At 35.8% G+C, this 21,517-nt stretch overlaps 1 protein-coding gene across 4 annotated transcripts in view; it reads right to left on the minus strand.

The window, feature by feature from the left end:
• CEP350 (centrosomal protein 350) overlaps positions 1-21,517 on the minus strand; it is a 153,715-nt gene that overhangs the window by 91,403 nt on the left and 40,795 nt on the right. For all 4 annotated transcript variants that reach the window (XM_040263872.1, XM_040263873.1, XM_040263870.1 and 1 more), the window contains 7 exons: positions 19,011-19,124; positions 15,211-15,324; positions 8,769-8,915; positions 6,889-7,547; positions 5,995-6,116; positions 2,020-3,080; positions 104-254 (listed from right to left, as the gene is read on the minus strand). In XM_040263872.1, coding sequence (XP_040119806.1) covers positions 104-254; positions 2,020-3,080; positions 5,995-6,116; positions 6,889-7,547; positions 8,769-8,915; positions 15,211-15,324; positions 19,011-19,124 — 2,368 coding nt within the window. The remainder of the gene's footprint in view (positions 1-103; positions 255-2,019; positions 3,081-5,994; positions 6,117-6,888; positions 7,548-8,768; positions 8,916-15,210; positions 15,325-19,010; positions 19,125-21,517) is intronic.

Genomic DNA, 21,517 nt, shown 5'->3' on the forward strand with positions numbered 1-21,517 from the left:
ATCTTCAAACAAGCTAAATTTGACTAATATCCAGACCTCAGTTCTCATTTGTCCATTTGTCTCACTCTTCAGATTTTATTCCATACTGTTAACATAGTCTTACTTGGGTTCAAGAGCTGGCTTTCTTTCTGTCAAAGTCCCACTCCCAGCAGAGGAGACAAAATCATCTTCATAGGAAACGCTGCTTAAAGGGGTTGTGATGGCATTCAAAGGCCGTGATGCTGATGTTCCTCTTTCCAATCTGTCTTCAAATTCTGTCAAAAGTAGTAATTGAAATGTGTTTTAAAATAAAAATTTAAAAAACTACAAGCAAAGCATTCCACAACCTGGGGATTAACAACATGGATTTAGGGATATTTTAGTTTTATTAGTTCTTCTTTTCAAGTTATCTTTATATCTGATAATACATTTTTAACTTTTTATTAGGGAAATTTTCAAACATATCCAAGAGATTCTCCAGGCAATAGTACTGGAGTAGATTGCCATTCCCTTCTCCAGGGTATCTTCCCGACCCAGGGATCAAACCTGGGTCTTCCACATTGTAGACAGGCGCTTTACCCTCTGCGCCACCAGGGAAGTCATTCTGATAATACATTTTTAACTTTTTATTAGGGAAATTTTCAAACATATATGACAGTAGAGAGTCATATAATGAAACTAATGCATCCATTATCCAGCTTTAACAAATACCAACACAAACTTCGTATTCCCTCCATCTGTAATTCTCCTCAAATATTACTTTGAAACAAATGCCAGATAACATATCAACTCTAAATATTTCAGTATAACTATAATATCTTAATGAAAATCTAACAGAAGGATTTAAAAACAAATCCAACCTTCTTGTGAAAAAAAATTGAGGGGGTTGATTTGCAAGCACTTCGCTTTAATCAAAAGAACTTTAATATTCAAAGAACTTGTAAATGACCACTTATAGAAATAAGTGTTAAACAAAAGAGATAAATAGGCACATATAGGTCTGCACAAGATCAAATGAAATAGCTAACTATTATGAATTCTAGGAAAATGTAATGGGAAACCCAATTAAGCATAAGATGAAAAGATGAAATCAATTCATCTGTCAGATAAATCGTTCACTATGTAGAATGGAAATGAAAGAAAACCCACAGTATCCATAGCCTATTTTGGGCTCAGCCTCACTCACTCTCCAACCTGGGAATTCTAAGGTGATATCAGCATAAGATGGGTAGAATCCACCTATGGTAGGAAGGTCAAAGAAAGGAACTTGAAGGAATTGAGTCTGCCACACAAAAGGAAATGTTGCATTGCAGATCTCAGAGATCCCAAGGGTACCTTAAAAGTTATTATTTTAGGACCCAAATATACAGCTACATTACTGTTCAAAGTCTGTTTTTACCATTCGTTTAGACAAACAAAAACAGATTTGCTTCCATATTAGAAATGTTACTACAGTTGCCCCTCTCAATTCTTGACCATTATATTCCCAAAGATCTGTTTGTTATGAGTCACACACAAATCACCATTTTAAGAAATACACATATTTTCTATCTAAATATATAACTCTGGCCACAGTAATCCGAGTATACACTTGATATATACCAATCCTGAACATCACCTAAGAATTTCTCTAAAGCAGACCAAAATTTCCATGACCATCATCAACTACTGTTTTAATCACAACAGCTAAAAAATAAATTTTTAAAGATTAAATTGCAATACTCTAGTTGAAGCTTGCAGATAATTGAGATTAATTTAGATAATAATATATTTCTACTATCCTTATAATGAATGATGAAAATCTGTAGTTAAGTATTATCTTGTACAGGATTACAAAATAATTTATCCTAAGATAACATACTGGAGAAAGAAATGGCAACCCACTCCAGTGTTCTTGCCTGGAGAATCCCAGGGGCGGGGGAGCCTGGTGGGCTGCCGTCTATTCGGTCACACAGAGTCGGACACGACTGAAGCGACTTAGCAGCAGTAGCAGCAGCAAGATAACATACAAATATCACAAGGGTTACTATTTTTTCTCACCTTTTCCATATAACTTATATGATTTTGTAAAAATATTAATGACACTATGTGGACTTCCCTTTGCCAGTTCTTCCCATGGTCCTTTGCTTTGTGTACCACCTACAGGCCCAAAGAGTGGTAAGAATTTTTCAGCTTCCTTCTGAAACTCTTTGATGGGTTCATAAGCATTTCTTTCTCCAGCACAAAATTCCTTTTCTTTCAAGATCTCTGTTAACTTCAAAGGGGACTGTTCATCTCGGCGTCCTTCTTCTTCAGAGAGACTGCCCTCACTAAGAAGAGGCCCTTCACTGACGGAATCTATGCTGGAACCAAGAGACACTTTGGCTTTCTCTTGAGAACAAACTTGCATATCAGAGCCAGAAGAGTCGGTCTGCCTCTTACACAACTGTGCCAGCAGCCCTTCTGGTTTGGGTCCAGGAGATCTCATTCTGAGGTTTGATATGGCACTATGAGGTCTTATCATCTCAGGAAGCTTTTTAAATTCACTGAGGTTGCCTACACCAGGAAGATCATCATCAAAAGTTGCATGAGACACACAGGTTCCCAGCATCTTTTGAATTCGAGCAGAGAAAACATCTTCTGCATCCTCTTTCACAGGTGGACTTATAGCCTTGGTCCAATGTCCATCTTCTTGTGGTGTTCGCTGCACATCATACTCAGTGTTCCATACTGACCCATAGTTAATGTTAGCCCCAGCTAATTTTCTGGCTTCACTTTCAATCCTGCTGGATAAAGAAGCAGCTGTTGCTTTCAAGGCTTCAATACGATCCAGTTTACTTTTATATTGGCTAGCACTAGATTTTAACAAGGCATCTGGATGAGCAGTTGGCGAGGTCAGATATGGTTGAGGTGTAAAAGTTAATGGCCCCGAAGCCATATTATGATTCTTCCTTGTTGGTAAAATGGATTCTAAATCCTTATGCAAAATTCCTACATGCTCTAGATTCAAGAGATGGGAAAGTAAATTTCCAGCTGTCCCAATAAGAGGCTGTGGTTGAGGATGGTGGAGTCGTGGACTTAGTCTGTCAGGCTGCATCCATGAAGGATCCATCAAGTCCTTTCTGGAAATGAAAGTTACAATATGTTAGTTAACACAGGACCTCATAATTAAGCCATCCTTTTCTTTTTTAAAGTTTTGCATTTGCTGATTTTAAGAATAATGCATAGCCACTGCAAAAAAAAAAAAAAAAGATGAGGACAACAACAACAAAGGAGGAAAAGGATAAAGATCACTCATAGCTAACCAATGAGAGAAAGGCTATCACTAGTTCATTTAGAATTATATCTTTCCAAACCTTTTTCTACATGTATGTTGTGTTTGGTGGTATTACTTTCACAAAAATGAGATTTTATCATACATATTGTTTTGTAAACAGCTTTCTTCACTATTATATCTTTTTAAAAACTAAGTCATATTTTTAAAACAATTAATTAAAGAGAAGGCCTTATAACCCTTAAAACTCTATGGACAAAATTTTTTACAACATCGGCTCTACAGTTCCCTTTAAAAATAATATTTCATAAAAGAGAAATGCTTAAGATTATAGGCATAATATTACTCTAATCAACATATATTTAGTACGCATCAAACAGTTAGGTTTTAACATTGTGCATTCTAAAGAAATGAGATGAATACAAACTAGTTCTCAGAAATAACTGACAGTCCATCCACAGAGGCTAGAAACAGAAGAAAGATGTCCTAGATGACATTATTTAATTCACTTATGTTTCCAGTCTATGGACACCTCCCTGTATATTAAGGAATACCATATACAAAGGTTAAAGGCTGGTGTTAACTATTAAGAAGATCTTTAGGGGAGGAAAAAAAAAAATGAGGTTTTGTCCTTGGCCTTGTCCATTACTTTTGGATGATGACATGAAGGTGTGCTTATCAAATCTGTAGCTGACAGAAATCTAGGAGGCATGGTTAAACCAACAAATACTCAAATTATGATTCAAAGGTATTTAGACAGGCTGCAACCTCAGACCAATCAAATATGAATAAATATGAAGTCCTACCGATTAAGTTAAAAAAAAAAAAAAACCATCTGGAAGAGCATAACCAGGGAAAGGAAATGAAAAGCATGTCATGCACAGTTTGGTTGAAGGTTACGTTGTACCAGTCTTTCGTATTAAAGGACTGCTATGAAAGTGGAATAAAGGAAGACTAGTGAATGGATTCTATGCCACAGAATATAGACGATTACAAACGCAAGGTGTTAAGTTATTAGTGCCCAAACTAAACTAGTAATGGTAGTAATGGAAATACAAAGCAAGTTATAAATAAAAAGGTAGTGCTAAGTATAAACCCGAGATCTTTATATTCAAGTGTTTAGAATGCTAATTTTAATGGTAGAAGAACAGCTGTACACAAAAATGGAAATAAACTTGATCCAATTAGGACCTAATCCCTTCAGTTTCAGAAGATCTAACAGGGATGACAGACTAATAAACAGCTAAACACGATGCCATTAAGTACTTATACGAATATATATAAAGTTCAATGAAATTCCCTGGTGGCTCAGATGGTAGAGTCTGCCTGCAATGCAGAGACCTGGGTTCAATCCTTGAGTCAGGAAGATCCTCTGGAGAAGGACACGGTAATCCACTCCAGTATTCTTGCCTGGAAAATCCCATGGACGGAGAAGCCTGGCAGGCTACAGCCCACAGGGTCACAAAGAGTTGGACATGACTGAGTGACTTCACTTATAATAAAAGTTCAATAGGGTATGTTTTCCTAGTGGCTCAGCTGGTAAAGAATCTGCTTGCCATGTTGGAGATCTGGGTTCAATCCCTGGGCTACCCACTCCAGTATTCTGGCCTGGAGAATTCTATGGACTGTATAGTCCAGGGGGTCACAAGAGTCAGATACAACTGAGCAACTTTCACTTTCAATGCAGAATGATGGAACAAGAAGGGCAAGGAAAAGAAATGCTGTGCTTTTAAGCAAAAAGAAACCAAGAGACTCAATGCACATGAGTCTGAGTAAACTCCAGGGGATACTGAAAGACAGGGAAGCCTGACATGCTATAGTCCACTGGGTCACAAAGAGTTGGACACAACGTAGCAACTGAACAACAAGAATTTACAAGGATTAAATGCAAAGTACTTAGATCAGTGTCTGAAATGTAACAAACAATAAATGTTAGCTATTTTTATCAAAATTATTATTCTCTTGGTGGGGAACGGTCATGGGGGTCAGCAAGGGTTGAGAGGGTCATATGTACATTAACCCCAAAGTGATGACTTGATTTTTATTTGTGCATTCCCAAAGAAGAATTTCAAAATCTTTCTCTTCCAAAAATGATTATTTCAAAGCATAATTTATAATCATGTAGTCTGAAAATCACCTTAACTTTCATGGACAAATAGGTTTGTTTGTTTATTTTACTGCAAACAATACAGCCCAAGGGGGAAAAAAAAAACTTTTTTCTTAATTTAAGGTAAAATAGCCCTCAGTCACCAATCTGAATTCAAATCAAATCCCCTCTTAGTCCTTGTTCATTCGTTCATATGCGTATTCAAATACAGCTTTTGAGAGGTAAGATATGTTGATGCAGGAGTTATATGAAGAAATTCTGAATAACAATACATACAGAAACACCTTTTCAAAAATATTTAACATAAATACTTAAAAATATTACTTTCACTGTGATTCACTTACCCAACAAACCTTTATCATGTATTGAGGTCAGAGAAAGCAAGAGTACTTCCAACTGAAGGTGATCCCCAAGAGGAACTGATATTCACACCAAATATTAAAGAAGGGGGAAGAAACTGACAGCAAAATAGGGCATGTAGCAAGTACAGATGTATAGCCATGCTTACGTGTCCATCAGAAGATATTAACCAATTTCTAGATAAACCTCTTGTTCTCAGAGAAGGTCAATGAACAAAATTCACTGGGCATAGACCACTATAGTAAGTATCATGGAAAGAAAGAACCTTAAGTATCCGTCATTCTCCCCTTTATACCTGGCAAGAGGCTGTGGAGGTTCTGACAGAGACATGTCACTACTGGAAGATGCGCTTGGGGGACGTTCTTGCACTTTGTTCTCTTTGTCAGATTCTCCAGATGGCTGATACCCTGGTCTGGTCTGTAAAAAAAGGATATTTTTATCTGACTCCCATAATAAAGACACATTCAAGGAGCACGTAATATAAATATTAAGTCACTTCAACTTTACAAAGATCATGAAATACAGGAGCTGTTTTCCTCTCAAATAAAACCAATTTAAATTAGTTTGTCTTAAAACCAACCATTATGGTTAACAGCAAAAATTACACCTGAAATCCAACAAAGGCACCTACAATTCACTGTGTACTTTGGAGGAAATAATACTCTTAATTCTTTTTTTCACCTAATCAGTGGAAATGCTAGCAGTACCTCCCCTTCTCAGAACTGTGAGTATTTACTGAAACTTAAGCCTGTAAAGCTTTTAAAATGGTACGTGGCACATGGCATAGACTCAAATGTTATTATCCTTAAAAACAAAATCAATAATCATAAAATTAGCATACTATAATAGAATATTCTCTAATTTCAGCACAGATAACAAAACTAGGTTTTTCATTATTAACACAGTCTAACTTTGCTCAGTGAAACAACAAAAACTAGGCAAGAATATAACTAACCAGAAATGAGACAGAACAACGATCACTCTAGGAAACTAACTGAGCACTTATTTTCAATTGTATTTATCAAATTACTCTGCATACAGAATAAACTTCATGAAAGGCCATCATTATTATAAATACCGTCTGAACATGTCTGAATATTAGGAATGGTGAGTAATTTTTAAATATTACAGCAAGCAAGTTTTTCCTAACTATGAATTACCCCCTTTCTAATTTTGTCAGTACCATTACCTGTGTTTCCTGCATAATATGTTGATGAGTTGGCTCTTCAAGCAATGACTTTTCTAGAAGCAACTTGGAGTAAGTTTCTTGCAGTCGCCTCGTTGCTGATGGCTCAGGAGGAGGCACATTTTTCACTTTAGTGAAGGCTTCTTTCTGTTTCCGGTAGAGCTCCTGTAATCGTTTGTTCTTCTGCTCAGTGGCCTCCTTTTGGGCCTTCTTCTCCTCATTCTGTTTCCTCTTCCTTTCTTCCTGCTGTCTAACAATGTACTGTCGTACCTCATCTGTATCATAGTGACGCTTTTTGGAAATAACAGGGGGGTCTTCATTAGCTGTTATTTTGTCAGGTTTTCTTTTTATTGGGCTATGACTTCTAGGAGCTTGTATGGATGCTGATGAGTTCTGATTCTGTAACTCTCCTGTCTCTTGTCTTGCAGTCTGAGCTGCTGAATCCAACTGGAGGTCATCAAGAATTCCACGAATTTCAACAGGTAAAAAGTCCTTATTTAAGGCAGCATTTTCCTCTTGTTTATTATCTGGAAGAGATGGAACTAATTTTTTTACATTATTTTCTGACCGAGCTCTACTTCTTGAACGTTCTGAGTTTCGTGGACGATGTCTATGTGAAACATCCAATCTAGGATCCGACTCTGCTCTTCCAATATGGCCCCCTGCAAAGTATGAAAATTCTATATTCATTTCTAAGATTTACTGCATTAAGGAGAAAATTAGGAAATTTCACTTTAACTCAAATATCTTAAAAAGCCTTCTAAAGTACATAAGTAAAGTAAAACAGAGAACAATTCTGATACTCCATAGAAACTGTACTTCCTCAGCATTTTTTTAAAGTGCATCTTTTAATATTTCTGAAATAAGGACAATCTTGCTATTGATGTGAATATTTAACTATTAATAGAGAATTATCAATATCAACTGTTAATAGAGATACTAGTTCTCTCCCATATGCATATTTAATGTTACTATTTATCTCTCTCCCCAAACCCTCAATCAGTTGTTAAAAATACTGATGTTAGGCTGCCACAACTCTCCAATGAATAACAGGAAAAAATTCAATATATAGAAAAACAATCATTTTATCAACTAAATGTTTGCTGATGTGGCTTAGTCTTAGATTGATAATGGTATGAGTTTATTTATAAGTCAGATAAAAAGAGCAAATACAAAATATATATTAACTTCTCTATATCAAATAGCATTTCTTACTGAATCCATTTCAGAAGCTCAAATTGAGGCAATTTTTTTCAACTGAAAAGGAAAACTGGCTTGTAGATATCTATATTTCATTTTCTAAAATTAGTGTTCATGAAAAAGTAACTAGTTATTTCAAATGGCACTCATGACATTTTAAAAGGAGAATGGACTTGAGAGTCAAACTAAAGAGCTCTGAATCTAGATCAAATTTTGTCACCCACTGACTGTATATCCTTGAGAAAACTCACTTCTCTCTTAGGGCCTGTTTCCTAATCTGTCAAACAAACAAACAAACAAATCCAACCTTGTGAATGTCTACTTCTGCTTGTATCTATGGAGATAAGACAGATTGGACTTAATCTTCAAAAGGTCCCTAACAGTCTAATAGGATTTGATTATATGATGCCTTGCTATTTATTCATAGTGACAGATAAATATAATTACTGTAACACAAACAATTCTTAATAAGGATCAACATAACATCTATGTATGGAAATTATCCATGGCCAAGCCCAACAGAACATTTCTTCTTTTTTAAGCTACATTCACAATTAAAAAGCAAAATTTTAAAGAGTATTCTTAAAAGAATATTTTTCATCTCTCAAAGTACTTGCACAAGCAACTTTTAATCGCTCTGCTCAACAATTTAAATGATTAAGTAGTTTAGTTTAACTGCTCACCAGATTTAGTAGTTCTCTCTCTTCCATTTCTGTCACTAGATGCTGCTCTTCGCTCTTTTTGCTCTATTCTAGGTGCAGGACCAAGAATTTTCTTTACTAATTTTTGTCCATCTCGCCAAGAAGATGTGCTAATCAGATGACTGCTACCTAAAAAAGAAAAGATACATATATATATGTAAAACTTAAATTTTAGCTGTAAGAGGTACCTCTTACTTAACCATACAAGTATTTGTAATTAATATTTTGCTTATCTTATGCCAAAGTCACCCAAATATTTACAATCTAATTTTATTTTTAAACTCAAGTTCCCCCAAATCAATTAATGGAGTTTGTTTAAATTTTTATTTACCCACACACCTCAAATACTAAATGTAAAATGCTTTGAAAGTTAAGTAACAAATATTAATGAACTATGAAACTTTAAGAACCAGGGCATCAAATTCAACAATTTTGACACAGAATAAAAATATGTCTTAACTATAAGTGTTTGGTTTCTCAAAATTAGCACAGTACCTGACACAGTAAAATGTATGTCTGCTGAATGAGCAAATGACTTAAGCAAAGCATAGGAAAAAACCTTAAGGAATCACGTAACAAAGAGTTAACAGTGACTACCTTTGAAGGGGATGGTTATTACAGAGAATTTAACATTATATTTTATAGACATATAACACATTACTACACATTACTTTTTAATGCATAAAACAATAACACTCAGAAAGCAAATATCATAAATGCTTTAAATAGCCATTAAAGAAGTTCATAAAAATAAAAGTATATTCCAATAAATATAGCTGTTCACCAAGAGAAAAAATTTTCATTTATTAGCTTCAGATGGTAAAAAAAATTAAAATTAGACCATTATTTCAAAACAGACAGTGACTTAAAAAACAAAAAATACCATGAAAGACCATTTATAAAATAGAAACCATTTTAAAAAATCTGAAATAAATATGCAAAATTGTTTAAATTCAAAGCAATATAAAAATGTAATGGAAATGAAAATAACGAAGTAATACTTTAAACCTAATTAAATTAGAAAAAATACTTTTACATTCATAGCCAAAGCTGGTAAAATTATAGTAAAAATCACTTTTACTATGCTTGTTGAAATATCAATGGATATAGTTTCCTTTTAAAAAATAGTATTACATGTCAAAGGGGTCATTTCCCTTGATCAAATAATCGAAGTAATAGAAATGTATCCAACAGAAAGAAAAAAAAAAAAATGACAATGTTCACTGTATTATTGTCCTAAGATGCTAAGAGAAAAAGATAAAATCTTATAATACAATGACTACAGTAATCTACTACTGATTTTAAAATTAAGGAAATACACAAAACTACTAGTCCTTTGTTTAAGTAAGAGCAGTGGTTTTTATCTGTTTTTCTATTTTCCAAGCTTTCTGTGATACTACTTTATTACATCTGTAATTTTTAAAAATATTTAGAGTACCATTAAAAGTTTAAATGAAAGTAGCTTTAATGAAAACATCTATCATTAAAAACCATGAATTATAAATGTGTACTATTTACTTTAGAAATGCTTTTGCACCTTGCTATTAACCTTAAAAAGTTTATCTAAAATATTTAAACGGTTTTAAGTCTATTGTTCGATCTATTTATAAGATACTTCATGTGCTTAAGCAAAATGGGAGAACAGGTTTCTCTTCAATTTCAGCTTAATTTTCTGAATCAAGAGCAAGCAATCATGAATATGCTCGGTAGTTATTTATAAATGTTGGCTTCCAAATATTCTGGGTGGTTATTTCTAAATTCTGGCTTTCTGGAATAGTCCCATGCAGTCATTGGTAGAAAAAGAGAACTTTTACTATAGATAAACTCTTAAAACAGCTTTAACTCAATTAAATGACTCTCTGTAGCAGTCACTGCCACAGTATACACAAGGCAGAATTAGCCCACCACAAAACTGGATAAATACAATCCAAGATCAGTATTTACAAGTTATAGTGGTCCCAGTGCTTCCTTTCAAACTATGCCCCTCACAACAATATCACATGAAAAACACTCCTCAGTTCAGTTCAGTCTTGCCCAGTCGTGTTCGACTCTTTCCAACAGCATGAATCGCAGCCCGCCAGACCTCCCTGTTCATCACCATCTCCCGGAGTTCACTCAGACTCACGTCCATCGAGTCCATGATGCCATCCAGCCATCTCATCCTCTGTCGTCCCCTTCTCCTCCTGCCCCCAATCCAGAGTCTTTTCCAATGAGTCAACTCTTCGCATGAGGTGGCCAAAGTACTGGAGTTTCACTTTAGCATCATTTCTTCCAAAGAACACCCAGGGCTGATCTCCTTCAGAATGGACTGGTTGGATCTCCTTGCAGTCCAAGGGACTCTCAAGAGTCTTCTCCAACACCACAGTTCAAAAGCATCAATTCTTCGGCGCTCAGCCTTCTTCACAGTCCAACTCTCTCATCCATACATGAGTACAGGAAAAACCATAGCCTTGACTAGACGGACCTTAGTCCGTAAAGTGATGTCTCTGCTTTTGAATATACTATCTAGGTTGCTCATAACTTTTCTTCCAAGGAGTAAGCGTCTTTTAATTTCATGGCTGCAATCACCATCTGCAGTGATTTTGGAGTCCAAAAAAATAAAGTCTGACACTGTTTCCACTGTTTCCCTATCTATTTCCCATGAAGTGATGGGACTGGATGCCATGATCTTTGTTTTCTGAATGTTGAGCTTTAAGCCAACTTTTTCGCTCTCCTCTTTCACTTTCATCAAGAGGCTTTTTAGTTCCTCTTCACTTTCTGCCATAAGGGTGGTGTTATCTGCATATCTGAGGTTATTGATATTTCACCCGGCAATCATGATTCCAGCTTGTGTTTCTTCCAGTCCAGCGTTTCTTATGATGTACTCTGAATAGAAGTTAAATAAGCAGGGTGACAATATACAGCCTTGACGTACTCCTCTTCCTATTTGGAACCAGTCTGTTGTTCCATGTCCAGTTCTAACTGTTGCTTCCTGACCTGCATATAGATTTCTCAAGAGGCAGGTTGGGTGGTCTGGTATTCCCATCTCTTTCAGAATTTTCCACAGTTTATTGTGATCCACACAGTCAAAGGCTTTGGCATAGTCAATAAAGCAGAAAGTGATGTTTTTCTGGAACTCTCTTGCTTTTTCCATGATCCAGCGGATGTTGGGAATTTGATCTCTGGTTCCTCTGCTTTTTCTAAAACCAGCTTGAACATCAGGGAGTTCATGGTTCACGTATTGCTAAAGCCTGGCTTGGAGAATTTTGAGCATTACTTTACTAGCATGTGAGATGAGCGCAACTGTGCGGTAAGAAGAAGTCTTTGGCATTGCCTTTCTTTGGAATTGGAATGAAAACTGACCTTTTCCAGTCCTGTGGCCACTGCTGAGTTTTCCAAATTTGCTGGCATATTGAGTGCAGCACTTTCACAGCATCATCTTTCAGGGTTTGAAACAGCTCAACTGGAATTCCATCACCTCTACTAGCTTTGTTCGTAGTGATGCTTTCTAAGGCCCACTTGACTTCACATTCCAAGATGTCTGGCTCTAGATTAGTGATCACATCATCATGATTATCTGAGTCATGAAGATCTTCTTTGTACAGTTCTTCGGTGTATTCTTGCTACCTGTTCTTAATATCTTCTGCTTCTGTTAGGTCCAGACCATTTCTGTCCTTTATTGAGCCCATCTTTGCATGAAATGTTTCCTTGGTATCTCTAATTTTCTTGAAGAGATCTCTAGTCTTTCCCATTCTGTTGTTTGCCTCTATTTCTTTGCACTGATCGCTGAAGAAGGCTTTCTTATCTCTTCTTGCTATTCTCGGGAACTCTGCATTCAAATGCTTGTATCTTTCCTTTTCTCCTTTGCTTTTCACCTCTCTTCTTTTGACAGCTATTTGTAAGGCCTCCCCAGACAGCCATTTTGCTTTTTTGCACTTCTTTTCCATGGGGATGGTCTTGGTCCCTGTCTCCTGTACAATGTCACGAACCTCCGTCCATAGTTCATCAGGCACTCTATCTATCAGATCTAGGCCCTTAAATCTATTTCTCACTTCCACTGTATAATCATAAGGGATTTGATTTAGGTCATACCTGAATGGTCTAGTGGTTTTCCCTACTTTCTTCAATTTAAGTCTGAATTTGGTAATAAGGAGTTCATGATCTGAGACACAGTCAGCTCCCGGTCTTGTTTTTGTTGACTGTATAGAGCTTCTCCATCTTTGGCTGCATAGAATATAATCAATCTGATTTCGGTGTTGACCATCTGGTGATGTCCATTACATTTTTTTAATGTAAGAATTAGTTTAGTTTACACCCAGGTAATTCCTGTTTCTATAAAATTTTATTTTTTTATTGGTATATAGCCAGGATCTTTCTTGTATGGCATCTACAATTAACAATGGATGTCACAAAGTAAGTTACTTGGCACTCTCTTCATTAGTCTATTATCAAAAAAACAAGATCATGGCATCTAGTCCCATTACTTCATGGCAAATAGATGGGGAAACAATGGGAACAGTGGCAGACTTTATTTTGAGGGGCTCCAAAATCATTGCAGATGGTGACTGCAGCCATGAAATTAAACGACGCTTACTCCTTGGAAGGAAAGTTATGACCAACCTAGGCAGCATATTAAAAAGCAGAGACATTACTTTGTCAAATAAGGTCCATCTAGTCAAGGCTATGGTTTTCCCAGTAGTCATGTATGGATGTGAGAGTTGGACCATAAAGAAAGCTAAGCACCGAAGAATGGATGCTTCTGAATTGTGGTGTTGGAGAAGACTCTTGAGAGTCCCTTGGACTGCAAGGAGATCCAACCAGTTCATCCTAAAGGAAACCAGCCCTGAATATTCATTGGAAGGACTGATGTTGAAGCTGAAACTCCAATCCTTTGGCTACCTGATGTGAAGACGTGACTTATCTGAAAAGACCCTGATGCTGGGAAAGATTGAGGGTGAGAGAAGAATGGGTCGACAGAGGATGAGATGGTTGGATGGCATCACGCAATCAATGGACATGAGTTTGAGTTAATTCCGGGAGTTGGTGGTGGACAGAGAAGCCTGGCATGCTGCAGTCCATGGGGTCACAAAGAGTAGGACATGACTGAGCAACTGAACTGAACTGATTAGTCTATGATCAGAAAAACAAGCACTTGGTTAGAAACCAGTGCCCCATCACTCTATTTTCATATTTTTATAGGACTTTGTATGTTCCCTATTCAATTATTTGGGGGCTTCCCTGTGGCCTCAGACAGTGAAGAATCTGCCTCTAATGTGGGTGACTCAGGTTCAATCCCTGGGTCAGGAAGACCCCCCTGGAGAAGGGAACGGCAACCCACTCCAGTAATTCTTGCCTGAAGAATCCCATGGACAGAGGAGCCTGATGGGCTAAAGGCCATGGCTTGGCAAAGAGTCAGACACGAAGGAGCGACTAACACTTTCACTTTCACTTGATTCAATATTCATTACACTTTATTATAACACATATCTGCTTTTTTCCTGACAAGATTTCAAGTTCCAGGACAGAAGGAGCTATGTGCATCTTGCTTACCACTATATTGCCTAAGCTTAGAATATCCCAGTGCCTTAAATAAAGCAAATATATTTGCATAATGAATGTTTGAGTTGTCTCCAAACTGAAAGTGACAAGTTTCCAACTTTCTCCACTCCCTTGACCCTAATTACTCAATGACTTAAATATGACACACTAAACAGCCATTTTCAATATAGCTAGAAATAATAACTAGCAGTAGAGAAATTATACCTAACAATTAAGTGTTTAAAATGTGTCAGGTACTATATTGAGTACTTTTGGTATTAACTATTTTAATTCTCACAACAACCTATGAGAAAAGTAATAGTGGTTTCCCATTTACAAACAGGGAAACCAAAGGACACCAAAATTAACTCAATTACCAAAGGAACAAAGTTAGACATGACAGAACCAGCGTATAAATTCAAGCAATCTAGATCAAGCCTAAAATGTTAACCACTATAAAGCTAGGGAATTCTCTTTCCCCCATCTTGATTTATTCAGAGTCCAGTCCATTACTAGCACAGACTGCCAGATTTTTCTTGTGCAATATTTATTCACTCATGAGAATAAGTGAAGAAACTTAGCTACAAGCATAAGCCATCCTTCTGTATATAAAAGTTCACTATATAAAAATCATTACCTTTAATCTGGTTAATTTCTATTAAAAAATAATGACAGAAAAAACTGGGGGGGGTACTGTTCAGTATCATGGTGAACACATTTCATAAGTATATACATATATGAAGATTTATCAGACTACATATTCTAAATATGTCAATTAACACACATAAAATGATATATAAAATATACTGAATTTTTGTATGTGTCAAATAATAAGAACATTTATTTCTGAATAGATGGCATTTCACTAATATGTATTTTAAGATGGGCCTAATACTGAGAAACCAACCTGTTTTGCATTCTGAACTTGATAACTGTGCTACCTTTTGGACTTTTCGTACTGGCTTGACCACTTTCTTCTCTTTACTTTTTTCAGCTGGTTTTTCTTTCATAGAGCTATCATCTGAAAAACAGAAACATTTATTGCAAATATTATAATGAGTGGTACTGATCCACTCATCCTCCCCCCAGTATGAGAAATCTATATAGAATACATGGCTCAGGAAGGGAAAGAGAACCTTCGCTATTTCTTCAATTCAAAAGCTGCAATGTCAAGTCCTCTTACAGAAAGGTCTAGAGATCACGATTACTCTACTGTTAGGTCTCAATTCTTTTTTTTTTTTTTTTTTCAGGAAACCCTTGAGACACTCACCTGGTTTTCACAAACTGAAACAAGCTACAATAATGCTTTCCAAGCTAGATCACAGCATTTACAGAATCTCAGAAGTAAGCACTTTCACAGATTCCTATTTCATTTAAAAATTCTCACTTAACTGAAATATCATGAACTTCTAGAATAAAACTATAAAATACTGAATTTTCCTAAATTAGGCCCTTTTATGATTAGGCCAGCGAAATATGTCAAAGTATTTCACATATAAACTACTACTCACTAATTTTTAAATTCCAATCTGCAGAAATAAACTGACTATACACATAAATTTGAAAATTAATCTCAACCACAGATCTGGATAAATGTACTTTAAACATATATAGAGCTCTGCATTCTGAGCAAAGAAGTAAGTGATTCAAAGGCCCTGAAGCAGGAGCATACTTAGTGTCTAAGAAATAGCAAGGAAATCAATGTGAATGAAGTGAAGAAAGAGAAAAGTAGTAAGAGTTAGGGTCAACAGACATGACTGAGGGCCAGATTACATAGGGCTTTACAGGTCATTGTGAGAACTTCAGGTTTTACTCAAGAATAGGATGAGAAATTGAGCAAAGGAGAGACATGACCTAAATGTTATTTTAACAAGCTCACTCTGATAGCTATGATGAGAACAGATTCATTAGAAGAAGAGCAGAGGCAGGGTAACCAGTTAGAAAGCTACTGCAGTAATCCAGCCAGGAGACTGACAGTGGATGGCTTAAACCTAGGTGGTAGGTGAAGGTGATTATATTTTAGAGGTATTTCAGACAATTTAGATATAAGGTATAAGAGAAACAGAGGGATCAAAGATGACCAAGGATTTGGGACCTGAATAATCAGAAGGATAAGATTTACTCTCCAGTAAAGATGCAGAGACTACCAGAGGAATAAGTTTAAGGGGTGTACCATGACCTCATTTAGTTAGCTAGCTCCATTTTTGGATATATTAAGCTTAAGAAATTTATTACACATCCAGGAGGAGGTGCAGAGTTAGCAGCTGGACATGAATCTGAATTCAGAGAAGTCTGGTCAGAGACATAAACCTGGGAATCATCAACAGAGAATATTTAAAGTACTGAAACTCGATGAGCTTGCCTAGTTTGTATATGGATAAACAAAAAATTTAAAAAACAATAAAGGAAAAAGAAAGGGATGGAAGAGAAAAGAAAAACAAAAAGAGAAAGACAATGAGAAACACAGATCCAAGCACAGGGACCAGGACATGCCAGTGTTCAGAGATCAGATAGTTGATTAGGAAAAAAAAAGAATGAAAAAGAGCAGATAAACTTAGGAGGAAAACTAAACACTTATGGTATCATAGATAAGATTCGAAGTGAAGAATTTCAAAGATGAAGTGATTAGTGATATCCAATGTTTCTGAAAGACTTTACTTTGGGGGCTCCAAAATCACTGCAGATGGTGACTGCAGCCATGAAATTAAAAGACACTGGCTCTTTGGAAGGAAAGCTATGACCAACCTAGACAGCATATTAAAAAGCAGACACATTACTTTACCAACAAAGGTCCGTCTAGTCAAAGCTATGGTTTTTCCAGTAGTCATCTATGGATATGAGAGTTGGACCATAAAGAAAGCTAAGCGCTGAAGAATTGATGCTTCTGAACTGTGGTGTTGGAGAAGACTCTTGAGAGTCCCTTGGACTGCAAGGAGATCCAACCGGTCCATCCCAAAAGAAATCATCTCTAAATATTCATTGGAAGGACTGATGCTGAAGCTGAAACTCCAATACTTTGGCCACCTGATGCAAAGAACTGACTCATTTGAGAAGAGTCTGATGCTGGGAAAGATTAAAGGCAGGACAAGGGGATGATGGAGGATGAGATGGTTGGATGGCATCACCGACTCGACGGACATGAGTTTGAGCAAGCTCTAGGAGTTGGTTATGGACAATGAAGCCTGACATGCTGCAGTCCATGGGGTTGCAAAGAGTTGGACACGACTGAGCAATTGAACTGAACTGAATGTTTCTGAGAGATCAAGGAGGATAACAAATAAGAATTACACACTGGATTTAGCAATGTGGAGAGGTCACTGATGACCTTGGTAACAGCAGTCCACAGAGAAGTAGCAGCAAAAACCTAACAGAAAGGATTCAAGAGTAAAAGGAGGAGAAAAATTGGAGACTATGAAGATAAAGCATCTTTCTGAAGCTTCACTGTAAATAAAAGGAGAGAAACAAAGCAGAGTAGGGCCAAAAGAGGGCTTCTTTTATGATGGCCCAGATAACAGCATGTTATCAAACACTATGTTGATGGGCATGACCTCATAGAGAGGGAAAACTTGATAATGGGAAAGAGAAAACAGGGCTGTAGTAATGCCCTTAAATACACTAGAGCAAATGGAATTTAATACAGAAGTAGATGGGTTTTGTTTAAGATAGAAGGAGCGGGAGAGTTGACCCATCAAAACAAAAGAGAAGGCAGACTATAACAGGCAGACCTCTTTAAGAGTTCTCTGGCATACATCATTCCACTAGTCTATTGATACTGTTCTATGAAGCATATTATCATTCCCATTTTACAAATGAGAAAACCAAGGAAGAGAGTTTATGTAACACAGATAGTATGAAAAACTAATTAAGTGGCAGAGCCAGAATTTGAATCCTTGTAAACTAATTCCAAAATCTCGCTCTTAACTATTGCATTTCCTTTTCATATGAGAAAAAATTTCTTTAGATATTGTTCCAAAAATAATAGTAGGAAAATTGGACTGGACAGTTAATGCCATAATATTTATTAGCAGAGTCTCTACTAGGGCTTACCAGAAAATTTTCAGGCTTCAGAGTCAGACTGAGTTGGTTTTAAACCTTGGCTTCAATTCTTAACTGCTCTATGCAACCATGGGAAAATTACTCCTTGAGCTTACACTTCCTCAACTGTAAAACATTTAGGAGACTAAATGTTGGGCAGCATCTTGCCCAAAATCATACAAGGTTTCAATATAGTATTATTGTATGTATGATCTTCCTATTTTCCTCTTCCAGTCTTCCATAAGTTCCTCCTATTTTCAATCCTCTAACACACATTATTCCCTTCTGATAATGTTCATTTTTCTTCCTGCTTTTTGCCCTCACAGTATCTTATCTGCTGACCACCAAATTACTGACCATTTCAAAGATCTCAGAGGGCTAGTAAACTTCAACTAGACTCTTACGTTTCCTTCAAATCAGACAAGCCCACTCAGAACGTCCCTTAGTTTTAAAATAGCCTAGTTTCTGTCTTTTCAGCTATATATGCTAATTTAACCCTGGAGCAAAGCCTAGAAGCTAAGAGTCTTGTGACTGACAATATCACTACTTAAGTATACCATGCATTTAAAATGGGAAATAACTTTAGTTTGGTGACAATTTTACATTTCAGTATTGCAGCTTAGGTAGTATGCATGATAAAACACTCAAAACCTAGGAACACTCTACTCTCACCTGCAAAGTGAAGTGCTAAGTCACGATACAGTTCTCTACTCATGTTTTGAAACTCAGCCTCCTGCCACACTTTTCCATCAGGTGTTCGAATCTTGGTCTCTGAAGGATTGAAGCCTAATATACAACCAACAATACAAAACATCCTTATCAATACTGTATTCAAAGTTTTGTTATATTATTAATTTTAAGTGAAATAAATTAATACACTATAAAACTCACTCTTTTAAAGTGTATAACTCCCTGCTTTTTAGGCTATTCAGATAGTTACACAACTATCACCACCATCTAATTCTAGAGTATTTCATCACCCTGAAAAGTAACCCTGTACCCATTAGCAGTTGCTCCCCACACCACTCCCTCTATTCCCTGCCAACTACTCAACTATTTTCTATCTTTATAGATTTGCCTGTTCTGGACATCTCCATGTAAATAGAATCCCACAATGTGTGGCCTTTTGTGTCTGGCTTCTTTTACTTAGCTTTTATTGTTGAATGATACTCCACTGTACAGATATATCAATGTTTGCTTATCCATTTACCACTTGATGAACATCTGGGCTATTTCTACTTTTTGGCTATTATGAATAATGTCGCTATAAACATATATGCACAAGGATGTATGTAAATATACCTTTTTCAATTCTCTTGGGTAGTATATCTAGGAGTGGAATTGCTGGGTCCTATGGTAACTCTTACGTTGAACTTATTGAGGAACTGTCAAAATGTTTTCTAAAGAAGCTGCACCATTTTACATTTTTACCAGCAATTTCTCCATATCCTCACTTGTTATTATCTTTTTTATTATAGTCATTCTCATAGGTATGAAATGGTATCTCACTGTGGTTTTGATTTTTGCATCCCTAATAATTAAATGTTGAACAGCTTTATAAGCTTTTAAAAGAGGAATGCATCATTAGCTACCACATAATGTGTTAACAAGTGCTGTTTGGAAAAGTAAGCTTCAGTTAGACAAAGCAATATACATTTGTTCAAAAAGACTAGAAATGGAGAAGCACCAAATTAAACGATAAAAGAATGTCAATCATAAATTATGGATATCAGAGAAACAAACTACCTTTTCAAGTCTGAGAACAACAATAGTCACTCTTCTTTTCTTTGAAGACAGGTATTAATCACTATCATTTGTCTGATTTTGCCTATGGCTGAACAAATGGACAAGCTTCTGTCTACATAGGCAAAATCAGACAACCAAGGTGTGGAAAACAGTTCCTTAAAACATACTTGTTCAATTTCTCAACAAACATTACACATGTGGTATTTCCTAGAAATTATCATTCTAATATCCTACTTCAAATTCATCACTATTCCTTAAGAAACCTACTAAACTTAAAATGTTACTTTGTGAAAAAAAGATAAAGTAATGAATATGGATGATAACCAGAATAGTAAAAAGATCTGTATTTTCAAATGGGCTCAACTTACCAAAGAACTGCCATTAAATATCTTGTAAAAATTAAATCAATTTAACGGAGTCAAAAATTGGTAAAAGCACTTTAAAAGTGCTAGATAAAATGTTACTGGTAAAATAATTACATGTCTAATAGAAAGTAATCTATTCAGCTCTTAAGACAACAGCATAAGCTTAATTTTACCTGAAATTTGTACCACAGGGCACACACAACTATGCTTATAGCTATATAAACAGAAAGTTTATAAACACAGTGTTTAGTCTATTGCAAACTACAGTTTATAACAAGAAAGTGTGGCAATTCCATGTAAACCTATCTTCCTCCCAACATTTCTTACCCTCATTCCATCTCTCTGCATTCAACCTTATCACTTTTTCTTCTCTTCTCTTCAGGAAACATTTATCTTTATGGGAGCCTTTCTTTATATTTGCATCTTTACTTATAAGTTAACTTTAAGCAGCTTTCGGTATCTACACCAGTTTCTCTTTCTGTTCCCCAGTTTTTATTTCCATTCTCTTTGTGTACATTTTTTCTTACTAATTGAATTTATTGAATAGAATAAAATATTTACTGTGCATTTGTGTCCAAGACACTGTACTAAGTTTTGAAATAAAATATAGATGATCAATATAGGCTTAATCTTCTTGGGCATTTAAACCAGAAAGAAAAAGATATGTAAACCACTAAGTATAAAACAATGAAAGAACCACTGTGTTCACTACTTCAAATTTTAAACATATACATACATAAATGTAATGTGTTTAGAATGGGTTTCATATACTAACAACTATATTAAAAAAAAAAAAAGAAAAATCTCCTTCTCTCTCTCTTTTCTCTCTCTCTCTCATTTGTGTAAGAGAAAATTATCTCTGGAATGATACATAAATTATTAACACAAGTAACCTCCAGAAAGGGGACCAGGTGACTGGAGCACAAGAGATACAGCTTTTCAATGTACATCTTTTTTGTCTTTTCAACTGCAAGTCAAGTGAATTTATTAAGTACTTAAACAAATGAAATTAAAATGTCACTTTAGAACACAGTATATTAAGATACTTTTAATTTACACTGACAAAAA

The sequence above is a fragment of the Oryx dammah genome, unplaced genomic scaffold (assembly GCF_014754425.2).
Source record: "Oryx dammah isolate SB20612 unplaced genomic scaffold, SCBI_Odam_1.1 HiC_scaffold_21, whole genome shotgun sequence".
Taxonomy (NCBI): domain Eukaryota; kingdom Metazoa; phylum Chordata; class Mammalia; order Artiodactyla; family Bovidae; genus Oryx; species Oryx dammah.